General features: G+C 34.3%; 1 protein-coding gene, 1 long non-coding RNA gene and 1 pseudogene across 2 annotated transcripts; 1 reads left to right on the top strand and 2 right to left on the bottom strand.

Annotated features, from left to right (window-relative positions):
• Positions 1-340: 340 nt before the first annotated feature.
• Positions 341-1,266, top strand: LOC142617059 (G-type lectin S-receptor-like serine/threonine-protein kinase LECRK4; annotated as a pseudogene).
• A 7,795-nt stretch (positions 1,267-9,061) lies between these two features.
• LOC142617058 (uncharacterized) lies at positions 9,062-11,630 on the bottom strand. The gene is made up of 3 exons (XM_075789752.1): positions 10,893-11,630; positions 9,542-10,593; positions 9,062-9,344 (listed from the first exon to the last, which is right to left on the bottom strand). The coding sequence occupies exons 1-3, from the start codon at positions 11,628-11,630 to the stop codon at positions 9,062-9,064; spliced, it is 2,073 nt and encodes a 690-aa protein (XP_075645867.1).
• A 4,804-nt stretch (positions 11,631-16,434) lies between these two features.
• LOC142615784 (uncharacterized) lies at positions 16,435-22,057 on the bottom strand. The gene is made up of 4 exons (XR_012840846.1): positions 21,946-22,057; positions 21,798-21,836; positions 19,258-19,344; positions 16,435-16,962 (listed from the first exon to the last, which is right to left on the bottom strand). It is a non-coding gene; the product is annotated as an uncharacterized LOC142615784 (long non-coding RNA).
• Between the last annotated feature and the right edge of the window lie 1,884 nt (positions 22,058-23,941).

Below are 23,941 nucleotides of genomic sequence, written 5' to 3'. Positions count from 1 at the left end.
TTAAGCACTAAGTGAAACGACACCGTGCACCTCATTTTAACCTTTAGACTTCTGGGAGCAACCTATTCTCGATCATGTCCGAAGAAAGTTACTTGCCAAGTTGGCTCAACAGCAGTGCAGTTGAAAGAAAAGTACTGTTCAAGAAATTGAATTTGAATAGCTCTTCACAAAATCCAGGCCAAGGAAAGCAGAATCAAGCAATATTGATCCTTGCAATCCTTTTAGTTACTTCTGTATTTTTAACTTCTTTTCTGTAATTGCAATTTCTATAGTTGTATTTTGCTTGTGGCAAGGAAAACTTTCAAATTTCTCCAAAATTTTTCCTACAAAAGATCCTGATATGAATCTACGTTCATTTGCATATGAAGATCTTGAAGAAGCCACTGGTGGGTTCAAAGAAGAATTTGGTAAGGGTTCTTTTGGTACTGTTTATAAAGAGGTATTAGCATCTAGTCATAACAAATATGTTGCTGTCTAGAAGCTAGACAAGATGGTGAGGGAAGATGAGAGGGAATTTGAAACTGACATGACCAAACTCTCCATAAGAATCTAGTTTGGTTACTTGGCTACTGTGATGAGGGTGAAGACTGACTTTTAGTGTACGAGTTTATGTTCAATGGCTCATTATCAAGTTTCCTCTTTGGAGTAGTAAGACCAAGTTGGCAACAAAGATTGCAGATTGCTTCAGGAGTTGCTAGAGGACTAATGTACTTACATAAAGAATGTATCACAGAAATCATTCATTGTGACATAAAGCCTCAAAACATACTATTGAATGATTTTTTTACAGCCAAAATTTCTGACTTTGGACTAGCAAAACTTTTGATGAACCACCAATCCCAAACTCTTACTAGCATCAGGGAGACTAAAGGCTATGTTGCACCAGATTGGTTCAAGAACACACAGCTGCCACAATAAAGGTGGATGTTTATAATTTCGGAGTCATATTGTTGGAGATCACTTGCTGCAGGATATGTGTGGAAATTGAGATGGGGAGGGCCGCAATTCTAATGGAATGGGGCTTATGAATGTTATTGTAAAGGTAAAGTGGAAAGATTGGTGGAAAATGATGAGGAGGCTCTTATTGATTTGAAGTGGGTGAAGAAATTACTGATGGTGGCTATTTTGTGTATCCAGGATGTGCCATCATCAGGGCCTTCCATGAGGGAAGTCACTCATATGCTAGAAGGCATTCTTGAGATTTCTACACCCCCATGTCCCTTCCTCTACAGTTCAGCATCTGAACCTGATTTTCAGTTATCCTAGAAGTAGCCTATAGTAGAGTAGTCGGTCTAACCAAAGCGTCACGACAACAGAAAATTCTTCTTATGAATGGAATCTTAAGTAGGGGGGCTTAGCCCACCTAAAATGATGCTTTACAGGGAGTTCCACATGAAAAGGGAAAAAACTAATGCTAGGCTGTACATTCCAGCATATAAGATGCACAAAGATAGCTTAAAGGTTGCAACAAAACAACCCTTTTCAATAGAGAAAGAAGCTGCAATTTTCTGCAGCAAAACAAGGACTACTAATTTATATTCTTTCACTGTTCGAGCAAGTACAAATATTTATACATGAACGTGGCTCATGTACAACCTTACAGGTGAACCACTCCATAATCATTCGACTAATTCTTTAGTAAACAAAACCAATGACAAGTACAGTGAACAGTGTTAGAACACATTAACCGTAACAATGGAAGTGATATTCAGCTGAATGGATTTTTATGTTTCCATTGCTTAGATTGACCGCAATGGATTTTCATTTTTATTCCCCTGTAGATAGTGGGTGGCATAATGATATGATTTTACGTTTTCACTAGGCTTTTCTTACCATGACACAATATTTTTTGTTTTTTGACACCACAGTTCCAAAAGTACCCAAAAAAAAAAAAGGTGAGGAATAAAAAAAAGAACCAAAGAGCTTTATTTGTTTTCCAGCTATTCATACAAGACTTGGAAGCAATATTTGCTATTGCTAACTGTTCAGCTAAAATGAGTTTGTCCACTGTTTCATTGTCATGATCCTATGCTTCCAAAACATGATCTTTTTGAAATTTAAAGCACCCAATAATATCCGGAGCCTTCAAAACCAAACACTCTTGACTCTTAACATATAAGGTATGTGAGAAATTTGATTATAAATACAAAAATTAAGTACTGCTATGCAATCACACTGCTTTATAGCAATATACATTAAGTAATTCAACTATGCCCATAGAAACATGGACTAAATTATATTATCAAAGAAACAAAAATAAAAATTGACATACATTACATATGCATACTGCTCCAATGTCGGCTACTTTTTTTTTTGTTAATTCTTCTCCCATGATTGAATCCACAAACCACTTAGCCTGACTCATTCCAAAGCGGGAAAATTTTCTGGTAAGATTGCAAAAATCAAGGCTGGAAGAAAGACAAATAGCAATCTGGAGCCTGAGTTGTGGTCGGGAGTGAAGAAAAATAACAAAACCAGAGGAAGTAAGCATTGGTTACGAAGAAATTAAAGTAATCAACTGAAATGAGGAGAACAATTACACCCAAATGTGCAAGTACTGTAAATCAAGAATTTCAGAAAAGGGGGTTCCTTCCAAAGCAATGGCTGTCCCTGCTCTGTTTCTGATCATTGCTTCCAGGGACAAAATAGTGCTAAAAGTAAAATCTCGGCCGAAACCGTCGACAGAATCCCCAAAAGAGGTTTATCCATTATGGCCCCGACTGAATAACAATAGCTAAGAAAGAATGTAAAATAGAGTCCGAATAACAGAATCTTCATTTGCCCATATATAGCGAGGAGAACCATTAATGCGTTTGAGAGAGTAAATGTCAAAGAATTACCAAGGAGGAACAGCTGAAAAAGGGGATTTTTCAAAGCAACGGCTGTCCCTGCTTTGTGTTCACACGCTAGTGTGGTATTGGACCGAGTCAGATGCATGATTACAGGATGATTACTACTCCCTACTGTTGTTATATTGAAGGGAGTTAGATGATTGCTTCCATTATGATGACTACTCCCTAGTACTTCAGTGAGGTTGACGCACTGACCATTATCTTGCCAAAGTCCACGAGGAGGGGTGAGTACCGCTTGAAAGCTGAGTGTTGCAAGCAGTACTGTAACCATCAGAAGAATATTCCGCCTTTCCTGTGTTAAATTCCTCATTTCACGATTAATACTCGTAAGCACCCACACAAAATACCTTAAGAAGTACGCCGGCCTTTGGTTATGTGGATGGCTATTAAATGCACAAAATGCCTTAGGAAGTATGCTAGCCTTTGGTTTAGCTTTAGCATCGCGTAGCATAACCCTAATCTCTGAGTTGTCTACTTCTTGTGTCTGTGCTTGCAAGATGTCCCATGCTGTTTTACCCTCTAAATTCTTACGGTTTACATCGACAAATTTGTAACCCCAAAAGAGTAAGTGCCTCACAGCCTGCGTAATGTAAATCAGTTAAGTCTCGTCCTTGCTCTGTTCTTAATCCAAATGCACAAGTTTCTATTTATTATTATTATTATTATTATTATATATAAAAATATGTTTTTTTAATTAAAATTATAATTAAGAAGAAAAATCATAATGTATTACTATGCAATTGCAAAGCCATTGAATCATTACAAGACTAGATAATTTTTTTTATTTATATATATTAAGAGGATTCAAAAATATCAAAAATATCCCTAATTTAGTTAGATAATCCTTATTCTTAAAAAATGAAAAAAATAGAGTTACAATTGTAATTCAACAAAATTCAAAAACAAAAAACTACCCGAGAAACTTTCTTTAGAAAAAAAATTAGCATACACTATCTATTTAAATATATCTACAAACGTTTGATACTATTATTTCTCTAAAAATTAACACACAATAAACTTAGCAGTTTACTCATTTTTAAAATCTTAAATTTTAGTTTTTTAAAAATTCTTTCATGTGTAACCTCACTAACAATAAATAAATTCAAATTGAAAAATTACATTAAATTCAAAATAAATAACTAGTATATATTACGCACATAGACCAAGGAATACCATCACTCCCTAAAATTTTAAACATTTTAAAATTGTATATTTAGTTATAAAGTATTTTAAATTTTGAAAAAAAAAAAGAAAGAAAGAAGAAGAAAGAAATCTACTTGACCCAAAAAATAGGTTTTGTTTCAAAAAATAAAATGGTCATCTAGACTATTCATGGTTGGTTATCTTATGTTTTTTTTTTTAATTCTATTATTCATATTTTGTTAATACTTAGTAGATGTTAATGGAGAGAGCTTACCTCGGTTTGATTTTTTGATACTGCAATGTGCAACACAGTATTGCCTTCATTGTCCTTCTTGTTCAGAACAAATCTTTGATGTAATTCAGCATTTTCATACACATTAAATCCAAGATATTTCACAAAGAATTTAAAAGTCTCACTACAACAAAATGTATTTTTAGTGAGGAAAAAATTCGTCACTAAAAATCCAGTTTTTCGTCACTAAGAACCTTTAGCGACGAAATCGGACTTTTAGTGACGAAACTCATTTCGTCGCTGAAACCCCGTCGCTGAAAGTCCTAGCGACGAAAATTTTCGTCACTAAAAGTCTGATTTGTTTTAAAAAGAAAAAACTTTTAGCGACGAAAATATTTCGTCGCTAAATGTTTTCCTCGCTAAAAACACTATTTAGTGACGAAAAGATTTTGTCACTAAAAACACTTCAGTTTATTAAATCATATTTAGTGACGAATAATTTCGTCACTAAAACTATTTTCGGGTACATATAGCGACGAAAAAATTCGTCACTAAAACTATTTATAAGAAAATTCAAGGACATATAGTGACGAAAATTTTCGTCACTAAAACCATTTCTTACAAAATTTTGCTACAATTAGCGACGAAATATTTCGTCACTAAAACAATTTTTTGTTGCAATAATTGTGACGAAAAATTCGTCGCTAAAACTTATTTTCTGTTTTTATTTTTTTCCTAGCTTTGATATTAACATGTAACTTTGTCATTACATTATTAAAACCTCAAATTTAAAAAACACATTTATAAAAAAAGATCTATACATTCCACAAGTAAAAAATAAAAGAAGCATCCACTTCAAACAACTTCCATACAATAAAAGTTTGCAATCCATACAATAACTCAAGATGTTTTATAATAATACAAAAAGTGTAGCATAATATAATTAGAACTAATGAAAGATGTCCTCATATGTCTTCAAGTAATGCCAAAAGTAAATTTTCTAAAAGCCACCAATAAGAAATCTGCACAAATATAAAAACAATACTACATTAAAATCATAAAGTAAAAACATAAACTATGTTATATGAAACATTTCTAACAATGCATTAAGAGTAGCCACACTAATGAATTAAAATCATAACTCCTAATTTATAAGTTGTAGAAAGCAAATATAGATTTTCAAATGTAATATAAAGTACTAACCAATAAGTGTTTTAACTTGAAGATGAACCACCCCCATAGGTAAGAGCATCATCATAACCCTTACTCCTCAAAAAGTTAAGAATATTCTGTTGAACCTCTTCTTGCTTAGCTCGTGCCTCTTGCTCCTTAGCTCGTGCCTCTTGCTCCCTAACTCGCTCCCTAACTCGCTCCTCTTGGTCCCTAACTCGCTCCTCTTGGTCCCTAGCTCTTGCCTCTTTGAGCTCAATTATCTCATTTTCTAACCGTTGTATATACTCCACCGAGGAATTAGATGAAGCGGTAGTTACTAGAGAAGAAGATGGTCTCATGCCAAGTCCTTTTACAATACCGGACTTCTTCTTAAAAACCAAGTTTGAAATCTCCTCTTGTGTAAGGGGAATTGCATTAGGATCTTGACAATGATCCTCTTGCACTTCTGAGAATAGTTTCCTATCATTTGAAAGAGAGAAAGAAACAAACAATCACAACATTAATACTACAAATGTTATAGCTTTACAAACATGATATAAATGGAATGATAGGGATGGAATGCTACACATACATATGTCACTTCATCCTCATGGTGTATCCACATATTTGTATTTGGATTGAAATGAACATCTTTGAAGATTTTTGCCAATTCGGGAACTTGACCGCCATTATTATTTGTACGATTAATTAACATTCGAGGGTTAGATAGATATAGTTAATTAATCACAACATGTAATATATTGAGGTTTAAGAAAATGAAAAAAACATTCACCTCCTCATCAACCCTAACGACAAGTGCCTTTGTCCCGCATCTATGTTTTCCTGAAGTTTTCTTCCTATTTTTCGAGTTCTTTCTTGATTTTTCCTAATTCGAGAACATTCAAGATACTTATTAAATCATGAATAAAACGGTATACATTTACTTCATCTAAGTATTAAGTTAATCATTTGACAACATAGTATAGTAAACATTGAATAATAAAAATATACGCATTAATAATTTACCAGCCAATCCTTATTAGTCCATTTCCCATCAATGAGTCCGGTCTTGCTCAAGTGTGGCATTCTTTGGCGGGTGGCTTCTTTCATAGTCAGAACCATTAGAATATACAATCTTTTTATAAGTTTGATGCAACTTATTAAGAGTTGCAACTCAATAATCTTCCACATTTTGTATTTAATGCTTTTGTTACCAAGTTGGAATCTCCGTGTAGCTCAAACGATCTGTAAAATGAAGTGTATATGTATTATAATAATATTATTATCATGAATAAAATTTAATATGCTTAATGAAAACAAAGACAAGTTAGACGTTATCAATGTAAATTTACCGCTATATTTTGAAGCACCACATCTCTAGTAGCAACATCAACACTTTTCCAATTTTTCACATTGTAATTAGACAAATTACTTCTCACTTGTACGCCAATTTAATTGACCAGCTTACATGCATTCTTCCCAACAGGAGCATCGTACTCTTCAGCTATACGTACTGGCAGCTTACCACTTTTTTCAACAAGTGCCCGTCTTGCTATACCTCGTGTTGTTCCACGGGTATTTACTGCTAGCCGATCCTATTTAAACATTATTAATGTTAAATTAAGTGAAGTATAATCTCAATAGTAAATTAAGTGAAATATAATCTCTATGTAATTACCGGTCGTGCTAGTTAATGCATCGGTAGCTTGTGCCTGCGCACTAGAAGAACTTTGGGCAAGAGGATTTGCCTCGGGAGGTGTTTCCGTAGATTGGACCGTAGATTGGACCACCAGGAATAGATGCCTCACCATCGCGAGCGTGTAAGCCGTCACAGTGCCATACGTAACTAACAAACATACATTTAATGAAACAAGAAAGTCATTACAAATAATAGAACAAAATTATTATCATCTATTGTACCCTATGGAACATCTATTGTACCTTATGGATTATAGAATTAGATGACTCATCATCATTGTCATCGTCACCAATAGGTGGTACATAATCATCATCTACCATAACACTAGCTCTACTTCTTTTCCCTTTTGCACAATTGACCGAGCGTAATCCTTTAGAGAAGTTGAGATGTGCTTCAATCCCAAAGCATCAATTCTCTCTTGGTTTTGCCTCATTCTATCCAATCTTGCCATCTCATACCTTGGTATATTATGAGCGTATTTGGCCTTTTTGGGCATTTTTTGAAACTATGTATTGACATGAAAGATAAGTACAATTGCTACTAACTTAATATCATAGTCTACACCATTATCCATATCAAGCAATTCACAAGTACAAAATTTGAATACAATTACTACTAACTCAACACAACAAATGACCACATCAATATCCATATCAAGTTCAAGATAAGTACAAACCACATCAATATCCATATCAAGTTAAAGATAAGTACAAAACATCTCAATAACAATTACTACTAACTTTACATATCATAGTCCATACCATTATCCATACCATTATTCATATCAAGCAATTCACAAGTGCTAAGTTTGAACACAATTGCTAAAACCTCAACAAAAAAAATGACCATATCAATATCCATATCAAGTTCAAGATAAGTACAAAACTTTAAAACAATTGCTACTTAGACAAGCATAAAACTATAAGACAAACACACAACATTTAAGACAATTATTATGAACTCTACATATCATAATCCATATCAAGATCAACATCAGGTATGTCATGCACTTCATTTTGATTAGCATCTCTTGAAGTTCCACCTTCAAGAACAACCTCAGTTTTAACATCACCCATACAATACTCAATAATATTGTCCTCAACATTAACAGAGACAACATCAACAATCGCTTCTTGTTGAAATGCGTTACTATCTTTTGTATTATCATTGGATTCTCCACCCCCAACTTCCGGGACATTAAACACTCCCCTATGTTGGATGGATTGCACAATTTTCTAAGGTTCACCCAATTTGGTATCTTGAAGGTAGAAAACTTGTCTCGCTTGACTAGGAAGTATAAAAGGGTCATTTTCATACCATCGACTTGTAACATCAATGCTTGTGCAGTGTGCATCAGTTCTTATTGTTCTCCTTCGACCATTGGTACTGGTATTGTACCATTCACACTGGAACAAAACAACTTTATGGCGAAACACATACTCCAATTCCCAAATTTTGCACACATGACCATAGAAGTCGTGCATTTCTCCTTCATGGTCTCCTTCGGTACATACACCATTGTTTTGGGTTACACGACGATTGTCTAGGTCCCTTGTATGAAACTTTACACCATTGACCATACAAACTGTGTACTCCTTCACATGCGGCTTAGGACCATTTGCTAATGACCATAACTGTTTAGTTGCTTCTGGTGACTCGCTAACTTTCAATCTATTCATCTATAATGATATACAACAAGTGATATTAATTAGTAATAAGCAATGATAAAACTATTTAAATGTTTAATTTCTATTTGTGTGATGAAGTTTCAAATGTCTTACATGTTCTCTGAACCACTTGGGAAACTCTTGTCGTTAGATTTGAGTTATGGCTTCACCAGTAGGATTATGCAATGTGCTTAGGTGTACACTATTAAAAATCAGGTGATTTATTTTCAGCTAAACATTGCAGAGAATATTCAAAACTTAATCAAACAATACATGCATATGAAATCACATACTTTAAATAAGGCTCTAACTCAGACTATTGTACAACAAGTACCAATGAGCAAGTATCAAGCAATGCACGAGACAAGTTGCCATCATTCCGCCTACCACCTCGTAGGTCGGGCGCTTGTGAAAAAACTATCAATCCTTCACTAGATTCACCAAAATCTTCATTTCTTTCTCTTCGATTATGCACAGCTTCGATCCCATCAATATACAAAGACCAATTGTTAATACATTCTTTGAGAATGTAAGCCTCTCGCAATCGAACCTTCGGTCGAGCTCGGTTGGAAACGTATCTTTTCAATTTTCCAAGGTACCTATGAGGAAAAAATACACACATTATGTGATTTTATACCACATGGGAAAGATGTAATTGATGGATGTATCAAATGATCTAATTACCTTTCAATTGGGTACATCCACCGATATTGTACCGGGCCTCCTAGAATTGCTTCTCAAGGCAAGTGAACAAAGAAGGTGGACCATAACATCAAAGAATGCCGGAGGAAAGAACCTCTCAAGCTTGCATAGTATAAGAACTATACGTTCTTCTAGTTTCTCCAATTCACTTCGCTTTAGGGTCCTTGAGCATAAGTCTTGGAAGAAGCTGCCTAACTCAAATAATACAAGACTAATGTCTTTATGTGCAAATCCTCGCAACCCAATTGGAAGAATTCGTTGTAGTAGCACATGACAATCGTGGCTTTTCAAACCAGATAATCTACCATTTCTTGCATTAACTGACCTTGATATGTTGGCTGCATAACCATCTGGATACTTGACTGATTTCAAAAAGTCATAAAAACCATCCCTTTCATTTGGGCTTAATGAAAAGAAAGCCCGAGGCTTGTCATATGATCCATCAGGACGTTGTTTCAAATGCAACGTGTGCCTAAAGTTCATATTTTGCAAGTCTATTCGTGCCTTGTCGGTGTCCTTGCTTTTCCCCTCAATGCCCAACAAAGTACCATAAGCGCTCTCACTAATGTTCTTCTCCACATGCATGACATCAATATTGTGCTTAAGCTTCTTATTTTTCCAGTATGGAAGCTTGTACAAAATACTTACCTTTGACCAATTTGGCTCCCCAATGAGTTGTCTCTTCTTGTTACTTGGATGTTTTCCTAAAATTATATTTGGCATTCTATCTAGCTGTTCTTGTATCTTTCCCACTTGTAACTCTAAAGATCTCTTTCGTTTCTCCGATAAACCATTATGCAACCGACTATGTCTCCAACGATGTTCCATAGGCAAATAAGCTCGATGGTTAATGAATCCAATTTTACTTTCCAAAGCTTCTGAATATGGTTCATCGTTACAAGTGTAACAAGAATGATAACCCTTTGTCCTCCACCCAGACACATTACCAAATCCAGGATAGTCATGTATTGTCCACAACAAAGTTGCACGCATCCGAAAATGCTCTTTTCTATAAGCATCATAAGTTTCTACACCTTCTTCCCATAACTCCTTCAACTCATCAACCAATGGTTTCAAGTAAATATCAATCTCATTTCCCGGTTGATGAGGACCAGGAATAAGCAATGACAACATAAAATATGGCTCCTTCATAACCAACCAAGGCGGTAGGTTATAGGGGATAAGTATGACAGCCACATACTATAGTTGTTGTTCATATTCCCAAAAGGGTTAAATCCATCCGTAGCCAACCCTAACCTTACATTGCGAGGTTCGAGGGCAAAATCAGATGTTGCAAATCAAACTCCTTCCACTCCTCACTATCACCGGATGCCTCATTATTCCATCGTCCACGCGTTTGTCTATATACCATCTCATGTCCTTAGCTCTTTGGCTCGACATGTACAACTTCCTCAGCCCGGTGTCAACGGGAAGTAACGCAATACCTTATGAGGAATCTTCTTACCTTGGGCACGTGTATCCTTGTACCTAGGCACCTCACACACCGGACATTTATCAAGGTTTTCATTTTCCTTCCAAAATAGTGCACAATCATTTTTGCATGCATCTATATGCTCATATGACATGCCCAAGTCACGTAATATCTTCTTTGCTTCATAAGTTGACCTTGGAACCAAGTTACCTTTCGGTAAAACTTTTGTCAGCAATTCTAGCATCATATCAAGTCCCTTATTACTCAAGTTGGTCATTACCTTTACATTCAACATCTCAATAACAAACTTCAAGATACTATAATCAGTGCAACCCGGATACAACTCACGCTTTGCATCTTCCTCAAGTTTGTCAAAATTACGCACTTCCTCATCTTCGGTTGCATTTCTTGGTTCCCCTCTAATTCGGTCACCTACCAAGGCATCGATACCATCCATATGATCACCATCCGACATTTCATTATCATAAATGTTCTCATTTAATACACGTGGTTCTCCATGATTATACCAATTAATGTAAGATTGCATAATCCCACGATGAAGTAAATGTATACGCACAGTTTGAAGAGATTGTCGATAGCAATTAACACAGTGAATACACGGGCACGGAATATTACCACTACAGTCCACAACCACTCTTGCAAAATTAAGAAATGCATTGACCCCTTCAATATATGGACGAGTTAATCTACCATCCGGTGTCTTACCAATTGTCATCCAACTTTTATCCATGTTCAACTACAATTGCAAAGTGAATGCTACTTTAGTAAAATAAGGACAACTCATTCATAATGTATTCTAACATCTAAGTCTATAAGCTACTTAGATAAAATTCTATCTCATTCATGAATGCATAAATTTATATTAATACTAAAACACTCCCAATATTAGTTCAAACCACCTTATAACACCATGCAAGCCACCCGCTTGCTCCAACACAACAACCCACCACAAAACCAATCACAAATATCACAAGTATAGAGTGTTCACAAGTATTGAAATCAATTAAAGTATTATTCATCACATCTAATCAACAAATTCCATTCACATTTGCAAGAATTGAAAAAACACTCCCAATATGTATTTAAACTACCTTATCACACCATGCAAGCCACCCGCTTGCTCCAACACAACAACCCACCACAAATCCAATTTTCAACATCACAAGGATAGAGTTTACAAGTATTGAAATCTAATAAAGTAATATTCATCACATCTAATTAACAATACTCATTTTCATTTGCAAAAATTGAAAAAACACTCTCAATATTAGTTCAAACCACCTTATAACACCATGCAAGCCACCGCTTGCTCCAACACAACAACCCACCACAAAACCAATCACAAATATCACAAGTATAGAGTGTTCACAAGTATTGAAATCAATTAAAGTATTATTCATCACATCTAATCAACAAATTTCATTCACATTTGCAAGAATTGAAAAAACACTCCCAATATGTATTTAAACTACCTTATCACACCATGCAAGCCACCCGCTTGCTCCAACACAACAACCCACCACAAATCCAATTTCCAACATCACAATTATAGAGTTTACAAGTATTGAAATCTAATAAATTTCTCTTTCATCACATCTAATTAACAATGCTCATTCACATTTGCAAGAATTGAAAAAACACTCCCAATATGTATTTAAACTACCTTATAACACCATGCAAGCCACCCGCTTGCTCCAACACAACAACCCACCACAAATTCAATTTCCAACATCATAAGTATAGAGTTTTATAAGTTTTTAACTAAAATTTACTTACTTTGCTCAAGCTAAGCTTACAACTTTCAGAAAAAATCCAAAATTATTGCAAACAATGTATATTTAGCTTGCAAAGGAGAAATAAAATAAATAAATAAATAAATAACGTTATAACTAGAAGACATAACAAAATTGAGTCCCTAATGATAACTTCTCTTTGGTGAAAACAATAAATTGAACTCATGATGCATAGCACGTCTTTTACAATAATTAGAACCCAAACTTAACAAATCTCTTCGCATTTATGCAAAATCTTCATGGTACCATGAAAGGTCAAAATAAAACATATTTCCACCAAAGTTTGAACAAAATTGTCATCCAACTTTTATCCAACTTTTAGAGTTAAATAGTAAGATTGAAGGAAAAGAATGAGAAGTAGCTCAGTTGATTGAAACCATAGGTGCAAAAAGTAATTAAATAAGCTAAACTACTTAAAACTAAGTTACAAATTTCAACAAGTCATGAAAAATATTCTCATTTCAACAATGGTGTCACACTACATTTTCTCTTCTAAACCAAACAAAATTTTATCACAATTCTAACACAAGCATAATAGCAAACAATTTTTTTCTCAGAACCCATATAATTTCTCCTCTTATTCACAATGACAACTCGCCTATCTATCATTTCTCAATCAAATTTCTCACCTAAACCAAATGAAATTTTCTCAAGACAACTCAAATATTACACCAAAAATAGAAGGAAAAAAAATGCACCGTGAGCCTCGAGAACACGGAGGATCTTGCTTCCAGCTTAAAAACCCTTCCGGCAAATTTGTATATGTTCTCCTCTATAGCGAAGAAAAAAGAAGAAATTCTCACCGAAACATAGATCAAGAGACATTAGTTTATTACATGCAGTTGTTGTCAAGTGACCAAAATTACATGAAGTAGGTCAGTACAAAACATAAATATAAGCTCCAAAGATTTATTAAAACCAAAAGTAATTTTCAATGACACATAGGAGGTTGGTCACCGTTGAGAACAATAATAATTAGCAAGTGCCTTTGTTAAAGTGAAAAGCTAAGTGATAATCATACAAGAGGCACCAAAGCATGCAGACCAAGTAGTAATTTAATACATAAAAGTTTCAAATAACAAGGCTATCTATAAAACTTTAAAGTTTCAATTTTAGCACATGAATAAACGATCAAAGCCGACCCCAAGTTATCTTGAACTAGAGGTGTCAGTTTCTTTGTCCAACCGTATAAACAACCCCATGTAGAGGTGGTCTTCTTTAAGATTCTAATTATGCTTTGCTTTATATGTAGGATTATTATGAAATTAACCCCAGGCAGCCCCATATACACAATTTAAAACTGTAATAAACAACACAATTTATTGATTTTCCCGCATAGAATGTAAAGATCTATTAAATTATTTCAAGGTAAGCTCAATCTAAACTTCAAGTAGAATAAAAGGCCAAACACTTAACATTTTGTTGGATAGCTCTCAAAGTCATTTCCTACGGGAAAATAGGCCAATCACTCCAAACACCATGGCATCAACTAGAAATAATACCCAACTATGAAGCCACAAGATAGTTCACGAGATCTTGTAAATATGGTCTTACTCCTTACAAGGAAAAGCATATTCTCCTCTTGGATTGCTACTTAATCATTCATAGACACCATAACAAAAACCTCACTTTAGAAACCGCAAAGCACAACCAGAATTTTTTTTCCCGAGAGCTTCGACATTTCGTGTTTGACTGTAAGTTGTGCATGCACCCAAGTGGGTTTTGAACCCACAAATTCAACCTTCATCCACTTGTTACCGTATTTCGTAAAGCATTATGACAACCATCTTTTTTTAGTTCCTACTTCTTTTACAAACAAAACCAACAGATACCCTCCTCATGGCCTTATATAGAAAGAAACTTCAATCTCACACAGCTTCCTTTTCTTCTCGCCTATTAAACTAAACAACAACCATAATCAAATTGACTTATTTACCCCCACTAGTCCTTCTCCTCTTCTCTTACTACAACAAAATTTATCAATTATTATATATCCTTGTCCGTATCACTCACTCTACAAAACCACAAACACGTACACTCACATAAAGACAAAAACACATAAATAGTGATCCGTTTGGTTGCTTTGAGAAAATTCGAGGAAATTAAATAAAAATATTTTAAATTTTCAACCGAGTCCTTACTAAACAAGCTCGAGACTTGACTCAATTTTAAAATAACCTTTTTTGTTGGAAAAAAAAACTATCATTTTCCTTCAAATTCCGTCACTTTCTAACTAACCAAACAGAGAATAGAGAAAAAGTTTCCAGCTTACATTTTTCATAGACGAATGGTTTTGCTTGTATTCAATAGTTTTGGGTACCTGCAACTAAAAAAAAAAAAAACTAGAAAAGAAAATAAAAAAGAAACCCAGAAAAGAAAAGAAAAAATAAATGACAAAAATCTAAAAAAGAAAATAAAAAAGAAAAGGATATTACCTATGGAGACGGAAGCCGAAGGATCGCCGGAGCGTCGCCGCTGGGTGAAGTGTCGCGGCTGAAGCGGTGAAGTGTCGCCGCTGGGTGAAGTGTCGCCGCTGGGTGAAGTGTCGCTGGAGCGATGCGAAGTGTCGCGGCTGAAGCGTCGCGCCTGAAGCGTCGCGCCTGAAGCGTCGCGCCTGAAGCGTCGCGGCGCGATGCGAAGGGTCGCGCCTGAAGCGTCGCGGCGCGATGCGAAGCGTCGCGCCTGAAGCGTCGCGACGCGATGCGAAGCGTCGCGCCTGAAGCGTCGCGGCGAAGCGTCGCCTGAAGCGTCGCGGCGAAGCGTCGCGGCGCGATGCGAACCGTCACTGAAGGTCACCGGTGCAGGATGCGGTGCAGGAGCGTCGCCGAAGGTCGCCGGTGCCGAAGCGTCGCTGAAGGTCCGATTTGGGTGTGTGAGTGGAGTGGGTAATGTGTGAGGGAGTGGGTATCGCAGTTGCCGAATGAGTGAGGGAGTTGCCGAATGAGTGAGGGAAAAAAAGAGTTAACGCAGTATATATATGATAGCTATAGCGACGAATTCCATTTCGTCACTATATATTAGCTTTAGCGACGGTTTTAATTTCCTCGCAGATTTCATCACTAAATCATGTGTTTTTTTTCAGCGACGATCTCTTTTCGTCGCTAATTTTCTCCTTTAGCGACGAAAATGGTTTCGTCACTAAAAGCATGACAGTAGCACCTTTAGCGACGAAATTTTTTCGTCGCAAAACTATAACTTTTAGCGACGAAATATATTCGTCGCTAAAGCTCCATGATTTCGCGCCTGCCCTTTCAATTGGCGCCCTTAATTCAGCAACCTCTATAGCGACGAAATCTATGTTTCGTCGCTATTCATAGCCTTTAGTGACAAATTTTGTTTCGTCACTATTGCTCCACACAAATCTTATGATTTTATTTTTAGCGACGAAAATATTTCGTCGCTAATTGTCACCTTCAGCGACGAAAGATGTTTCGTCACTAAAAGCATAATTTTCAGCACCTTTAGCGACGAAACTGTTTCGTCGCAAAAGACTAGAACTTTTAGCGACGAACGAAGTCGTCGCTGTAGATCCATTTTGGTTTCGCGCCAGCCCACTTGGTCCGCGCCACTAATTCAGCATCCCTATAGCGACGAAATAAATATTTCGTCGCTAAAGGTCACCCATTTTTTTATAAATAGCGACGAAATTTATATTTCGTCGCTATATGGTACTTTTTTGCGACGAAAAAATTTTCCTCACTAAAATTCGTCACTGTAGTTACATTTTGTTGTAGTGTCTTGAGATTGTTATATTTGAGGGCAATATGCAAAACCGTTTCGTTTCGCCCCGTCACATCTATAATAGAATCAGGACAAAATGATAAAAATTCTTTCAACATATTACGGTGCTCATTGCTTTCTACTACGTAATGCAAAGGAGTGAGACACTCCCTTCGTTTGACACGAACAAGGTCTCCATCATATTGTAGAAGCTGACGCACCAGCTCGATATGCCCATTTTGTAGTGCAATGTGTATAGGGCTAAACCCATTTTGATTTAGTTTTCGAGCAAATGAGGGCTTTAAACCCATCATCTCCATGGCAAATTGAATGTTCTCAGCAGATGCAGCTATGTGTAAAGGAGTTTGAACAAATGGTAGCTGATCAATGTGCTCCAAAAATTTTACATCCTTTTCAATTAATAGGTAAAAGGCATTCACATCTCCACTTTCAGCAACCTGCTTCATCCTCTCATCCATTTTAGAGAAGGCTGATATATAGGGTTTTTCTTGCTCTGAACTTGTTGTTTTGTGCCTTGAATTAGTAGTGCTGCATACAACAAAGCCAATATTACCACCTCATCCTAATTAGTTTCGAATATCTCTAGCAAGTCACCTACTTAAAACTTCAGTATGTTTTACATTGTTATTCCTACGTGGTTTTGGCTGCTTTGGAATATTATATGTATTTGATTTAGACTCTACTCCATGGCAAGCCAGCTTTAGAGTAGCATATATTTTAGGTTACTATTTATTCTCTCTATATCATAGCATAGTCTTTCTTATTTGTGAGAGAAAGACACTTCCTCTACTTCAAATCCTATATTGCCGTTGTTGTTAATGGCTTTGAAACCCGGACCGTTCAATGAACCGTTAAAAGACCGTAAAAGGTTAGAGGTTCGAGGTTCGAGGTTTTTAAGATTGGACCACGGTCAAACCGAGGTCAAACCGGAGTTAAACCGAAGTCGAACCGTGATGACGTCATAATTAATTTAATAATTATTTAAATTATAAATAAATATATTAAATTAATAAAACTAGCAAAATTGACTAATATATCTATATGTAAGATGGAAATTTAATGATTTTCAAGTATATATTTAATAAATAAATAAGAAAGTTAATAAAATAAAATAATAACCATGAAAACATTAAAATTTATGATTAATTTTTGAAGTAAAGTTGAATATCTTTGAAGGATTTTAATTATAATTTTTTTAGTATTCTTTGTAAGAGATGGATAATTTAATTAAGTAGAATAGAATTGTGTTAAGTTGTTTTTATTTTTTTTTTAAAAACGTTAAGTTTACTTCAAGTATTTTTTTTTTTTTTTTGGGGGTTATTGTTGAGCATCAGTTTGCAAGCTTATCTGAGTGGTTATGCTCTAGCTTCAACTCTAACAATGCCTAGGTTCTAAACCTCGTAAGCGCATTTTCTGATTTTTTTTTCCTTATTTTTTGATTTTTCCCTTATTTAAGAGGCATGCTTGAACCGGGGTGGGACCACTCGGTTCAAGGGGTTCACGGAATTAACAGGCATGCCCAGTTCTTTATGCTTAAAAAACTGGATTTCAATCCGGTTCTCGGTTAACCCAATCGGATTGCCCGGTCTGGTCCGGATCTGATAACCTTGGTTGTTATTATCGAATTATCCACACAAAAATAAGTAAAAAGAAAAAGAATTCGACATAAGTGTGGAATGATCTCAATCCCAAAAGAAGCTTATGAATGATTTTTTTTTCAATTGAAAAAAATGAGTTTTTTTGAGTAGAAGCTTCATTCTTTCATCTTATTTTGTAAATTCCATGTTTGTTTCTTTGTGATTATGTTGGCTTCATTTATAGAATAACATTTATGCATCTAACTGGTCTATACCACTTACAAAAGGAATTTTATTCATCATTGGTGTCATGATCTTCTAGGTGTCAAAAGTAGTCTTATAAAAAATAGGAAATTTAACCAACATTGGTGTCATTTTTTCAAATTTCTAATATAGTCTTATAAAAAATTGGACAAATTTTTAAGATTTAGAATAATTTTTTTAAATCTACTAAACATGCGCAAATCAACGTACGTGAAAAGGCTAATATACCCATAAATGAAAATTTATTAGACCCTCAAAATGGTGCTACATGCATATCAAATGTATGATTTTTTTTTTTTTTAAATATTGCCAAATGTATGATTGATACAAAGGAAAATCATATTCCAATATACCTATAAATGAAAATTTATTACTCTCAAAATTTCATAACATGAATATTAAATATATGAGAGATGCTAAGGAAGTTAATAATTTTGCTACGATTCTTAAGAAGGGAGGTTTAGGTGAGAGGAAGAGCTGGAATTCAAGTCTTCAAAATGGAGCTTCATACACATATACTCTTAGACTAGAGTAGAGTAAATTTCTATCTTGTATTAAAAAAAAAATTATTACAAAAGTCTTACAAAATATCATAACATGAATATTAAATATATAAGAGATGTTAAAGATATTACTAATTTTATTACAAAGAGCTTACAAATTATATATCAACTTTTCATCACCAAGCAAAAAAGTAACAAGGAGTTTGCCTAGTATGATATGGATGTGGCATTCATTATATTTATTGTCATTTTAATTTTTAAGTATTTTGTAGTAAAAATTATAATAGTTTAATATTTTCCGACAAACATTAAAAAAAAATCCAAAAAAAAAAATCACATTAAGCAACGGTTTATGTATTTCAAAATTATAATAGTTGGAGATGGGATGCCAATTCAAACCCATTAAGAGAAAAACAAAATAAATAAAGTAAGAAAGAAAAAGAAAAAGAAAAAATTGAAAAACCCAACATAAGTTTTACCTCAGGTGGTTGTCGTTCTTGTTCCTTCTTCTTCTTCTTTATCTTTTTCTTCCTTCAGTTTGTCCACCTGCTGCCAGACCCTTTGGCCTTTCTCATTACTTTATACGATGGCTCTACCTCTACCGCTTTACGCTACCTCTATATTTATCTAATTTTTATTTATTTATTTATTTTGACTTCGTGATCCTCATCCATAGGTCAACCACTCTTCTCTCTTTTTTAATCCAGTCAAGCCTTTTCTTCTCTCTCTCTCTCTTTAATCCTTTTTAAAATAACCTTACTTTGCTCTCTTTCTCTTTTAAATCCTTTTTGAATTTTATTTTTATGTGTTCTCAAAAAAAAAATTTGGTTTTTATGTTTTTTTTTTTTTTTTTAATTTCATTAGCCCCTATTATTGGGCTGGCTATTTTTTCAGGAAGTACGATTAGTATCATTTGGATAAGATAAGTTTTGGTTATATACAGTGGCGGCGCCACATATAGGTCAGGGTGGTCTTTGGATAAGATAAGTTTTGGTTATATACAGTGGCGGCGCCACATATAGGTCAGGGTGGTCCCAAGACCACCCTGACCTGAATTCTTTTTTTTTTAATATATATATAATAAAAAAAAAATTATTTATCTATCTATAAAAAAAAATTAGGAACACCCTCAAAAAAATTAGGAACACTCTCAAAAAAATTTTATGCCAATAAAATTAAATTTTGGTAGATTATATGTTACATTTTGGTTGGTACCAGTTTTTAGAAGAAAAAAAGAAAAACTCTTAAACTGACAAACTCGTCAGCATAGCATGTCATTACTTGCGTCGAACGCCTAAAAAAAAATCCAACTATCGCAAAGGTCGCCCCTTCTTCTTTGCTTCGTTTCAGATATTCTGCTAGTCTACATCTTCTTTCTTTTTTTACTCTAGTTTTTGCTTTGTCAAGTTTTTTCTTTAGTTTGTTTTTTAGACTTTTAGCTTGCTGACCCCACCCACATGACAAAGCTTTGGAAATGACAAAACTCAAAAAGCTAACAAAAGATTTTGATTTCAAATTTATTTATTGAGTCTTGCCTCTTCCCAATATGATATACATATATACACTCTTATTTTACTATTTTTTGTTGTTGTTTTTCATTATTCAATTTCATATTTATGTTTTAATATTCTAAAACAATAATTGTTATGTAATAACTAAATGATTTGAGTGTCAAAAAAGAAAAACTAATGATTTGTTTATTTGAGTTTTACTTATTTGGATCAATAATTTTATGTTGTATAAGAAAATATAAATATTTTTTATTTTTATTTTTTTTAGAAACCCCAAAACACCCTGAAACGGTACGTCGAAATAGATCGGTACCAAAATATTCCGGTCCAAAACGGTATTCATAACATTGCTTTCAAGCAAAAAGAAAAAGCTAAAAAAAAATTTGAACTAAAATCTAAAAAATAAAAAATTGTAATAGAGAATCTGAAGAAAAGAAAATTGTAACAGAGCAAGCCCACCGAGAAACACCCTGAGAAACAATCCTGGAGCCGCCACTGGTTATATACACAATCCATATTTTGTTTTTTTTAAGGAGAATCAAATTCATAATTTAAAGATCCATGAACAATATGTCCCTCCTTTCTGTGAGATGATGGAAAAGTGAGAAGATAGAAAATATTTTTATTTTTTTATTTTTATTTTATTTTAGAGTGAAAAAATGGAGGGATAAAAAAATGATTTTGTATAAATTTACGCATATATTCTTATTAAAAAATAATGTCCAATTAAAACTAAATAAATGATAAACAACAAAAAAAAATCAATCACCTAAATTTATTAAAAAATAAAAATTCATGTCCATAAAAATAAAACCACATCTTAAAAATAAAACAAAAACAAAAACAAAAACAAAAACAAAAACAAAAAAAAGCAAAAGGAAAAAAAAAATACTGGACAAACCTGCCCAGTAAAAAAAAAAGAGGCAGGCAACGTCAGGAAAAAAAAAAAAAAACGTCTAGGAGGTAAAAGAAGAAAAAAAAAAATTTGTGAATAAAAGGAAAGTGGATGAAGCCCATATGCAATGGCATTTTCGTCCAAAAATGATGCTCAATTTTTAGTTTCAGTTGTCTTTCCATTTTGGAAAAAACTCCAGTTGACCAAAAGGCTGTAAATGAAGCTTAAATGTTGAAGCAAAACACATAAGCGTGTCCGCCGGCCACGGCCACCGAAGCGGCAAAAGAGCAGGCCCCGCCCACGCGAGGAAATGTGTTTTGCATTCAATATGGAATGCAAGTCATCAACCTATGTCTCATGCAACGACGACCTACTTGGGACCAGAATTTATTGCATGCCATTGCTCTCAGTGTCTACAGTGAATCTTTGTTGTCTATTTCTCTTGTCAGGAATCTTTGTAATACATAATGATATGGAGTGGTTGTTAGAAACCATCTAAAGGTAATTTTATATATATATATATATTGATGGTTAGTGACTAATTCAAACCCATTAGGAGGAAGAAACAAAAAAAATATATAAAGAAAAAGAAAAATCCCAACGTAAATTTTACCTCAAGGTGCTCGTAGTTCGCCCTTTGCACCCTTCTTCTCTATATATATAAATTGATGATTAGTGACTAATTCAAACCCATTAGGAGGAAGAAACAAAAACAATAAAGAAAGAAAATGAAAAAAAGAAAAATCCAACGTAAGTTTTACCTTAGGTGCTCGTAGTTCACCTCTTTCTTCTTCTTCTTCTTCTACTTTGTCTTGCTGCCTGCACCCTTTGGCCTCTCTCATTGCTTTATATAAGCTATGTGCTCACCTCTACATTACCTCTATGTGTTTCCTTCTTTTTTTCTTTTTTTTAATATTTTAACTTCGTGATTCTCATCCATGGGGCCAACCACTCTTCCCTGGCTCTTCTTTTCTCCCCCTTTTTTTTTGTTAGTCCTTTTTAAAATAACTTTATCTTTTCTCTCTTTTTCTTTTGAATCATTTTTAAATTTTGGTTAAAAATAAAAATCACTAGCCCCTACAGCTTCTCCCAAAAAAACATTTGAGGGAGTGGAAGCAGTAGTAATAAGTGCCCTAACAGTGTCTATAATGTGACAAAATTTAAGTTCAACACAACCATTTTGTTGGGAAGTGTCTACACAAGAGATATAAGTGTAGTACAAGTAACCTATAACTATTGGTTCATTGGCTTTTATTCTAACACTTGCAACAGTGCACAACCCATACAATGATATGAAGTGGCTGTTAAAAACCATCTAAAGTTGCTTTGTAAAACAAAAGACCTTATGCAGTTATGCCCGTATGAACCGTGAACCAATAGCCAATAATTTACATTTTTGGAAATACTAAACCAAAATGATGTACTGGTGAATTTAACACTCCTTCCAGGTATAAAGACTTTTAATATTTTTAGATTCGATCTTCTATAAAACAACCTCTACCTAATATGTTCTCTATTAGTTGTTATTGTTATCCTGGGAGATGAATAATAAGGTCTTTCCGATTTATTCAATTAAGGGTTGTTTGCTCGACCATCTAAAGCTACTTACTGAGTATGTTCACCTAAAACATAGTTTTATTAAAGTATGGCAAAATGAAAGCTACCTTGCTCGACCATCTAAAGCTACTTACTGAGTATCTTCACCTAAAACAAAGTTTTATTAAAGTTTGGCAAAATGAAAGCTACTAAGTATATTGTTAAATTTCAAAATATCCTACGACGAGCCTTGTAGCTCAATTAGTTGGCACCTTTCGGCATGTTCAAATCTCCCCTCCCTCCTTGTAATTATCAAATTATCCACACAAAAAAAAAAAGCACTAAGCAGGCTTAATAATGGCCTACCTTATTATTATTGCAATATCTTTCTAACGATATAATAAGTTGAATTTGAAATAGCTTTACCATTTTTATTGGCGCCAACAACAACATATCATCACAACAATTTTGATAAGAATTGTGAAAAAAGTTTGTATCCTTAAGTTGATTCTATTAAAAATGATAAAGATCTGTAAGAAATTATTGTTGACGGATTAGGTGAACTAACCCGCAAATGGGCCCGATAAGTTTTTGCATTATTATGGTTTTGGACAAAGAACAATTATTACTAAAACTATGGTATAAAAATTCCACTTTAGACCTTGGTAAGAAAAGCCACTCTAATTCGGCTTGGGCCTATCTCGTCTGTCCACATTATTAGACAGAGACTACACTCAGGACAATGAAATTATGAAAACATGTTTATATAATGTAAGCAATATGTGACAATCCTAAGGGTAGCACAGTTATTTGGGATCATCTTTTATGAAGGGGAAGTTATTACTTTTAATTTTCTGTTCCCTTTCCCTTGGGACCATCTATATGTGTGTACTGTTTCCTCAAACTATATATATATATATACACACACATGTGTGTGTGTGTGAAAGAAAGATAAGGTAGCAGTAGCACACAAGGTTTTGGAATTTTAGCCGATTAGCTCTACTAGTTAGGTGGTCTTCACATTGAAAAATATGTAAAGAAAAGTATAAAAAAGTAGAGAAGGAAAAGTACCTACCGTTTGTTGAGATTGAACTATAGTTAATATTCATGAATTACTTTAATGCCCGTACTTTTCTTCTTTCTTAACAATGTAGTAATGTATTATAGCTCAATCAAAGAACTTTAGCACTTTTGTTTCTCAAAATGACAAAAAAAAAAAAA

The sequence above is a fragment of the Castanea sativa genome, chromosome 11, assembly GCF_040712315.1.
Source record: "Castanea sativa cultivar Marrone di Chiusa Pesio chromosome 11, ASM4071231v1".
Lineage (NCBI taxonomy): Eukaryota > Viridiplantae > Streptophyta > Magnoliopsida > Fagales > Fagaceae > Castanea > Castanea sativa.
The sequence above is the reverse complement of the archived record's forward strand: the minus strand, read 5'-3'. Positions and strand labels throughout refer to the sequence as shown.

Bases quoted from the DNA above. Each gene is read 5' to 3' on its own strand.
- LOC142617058 (XM_075789752.1), bottom strand. From the start codon at position 11,630: ATGGATAAAAGTTGGATGACAATTGGTAAGACACCGGATGGTAGATTA. The intron at 10,594-10,892 runs GTATTGCGTTAC...TTGGTTATGAAG, and splicing joins GTAAGAAGATTCCTCATAAG to GAGCCATATTTTATGTTGTC. The intron at 9,345-9,541 runs GTTCTTTCCTCC...TTTTCCTCATAG, and splicing joins ATACTATGCAAGCTTGAGAG to GTACCTTGGAAAATTGAAAA.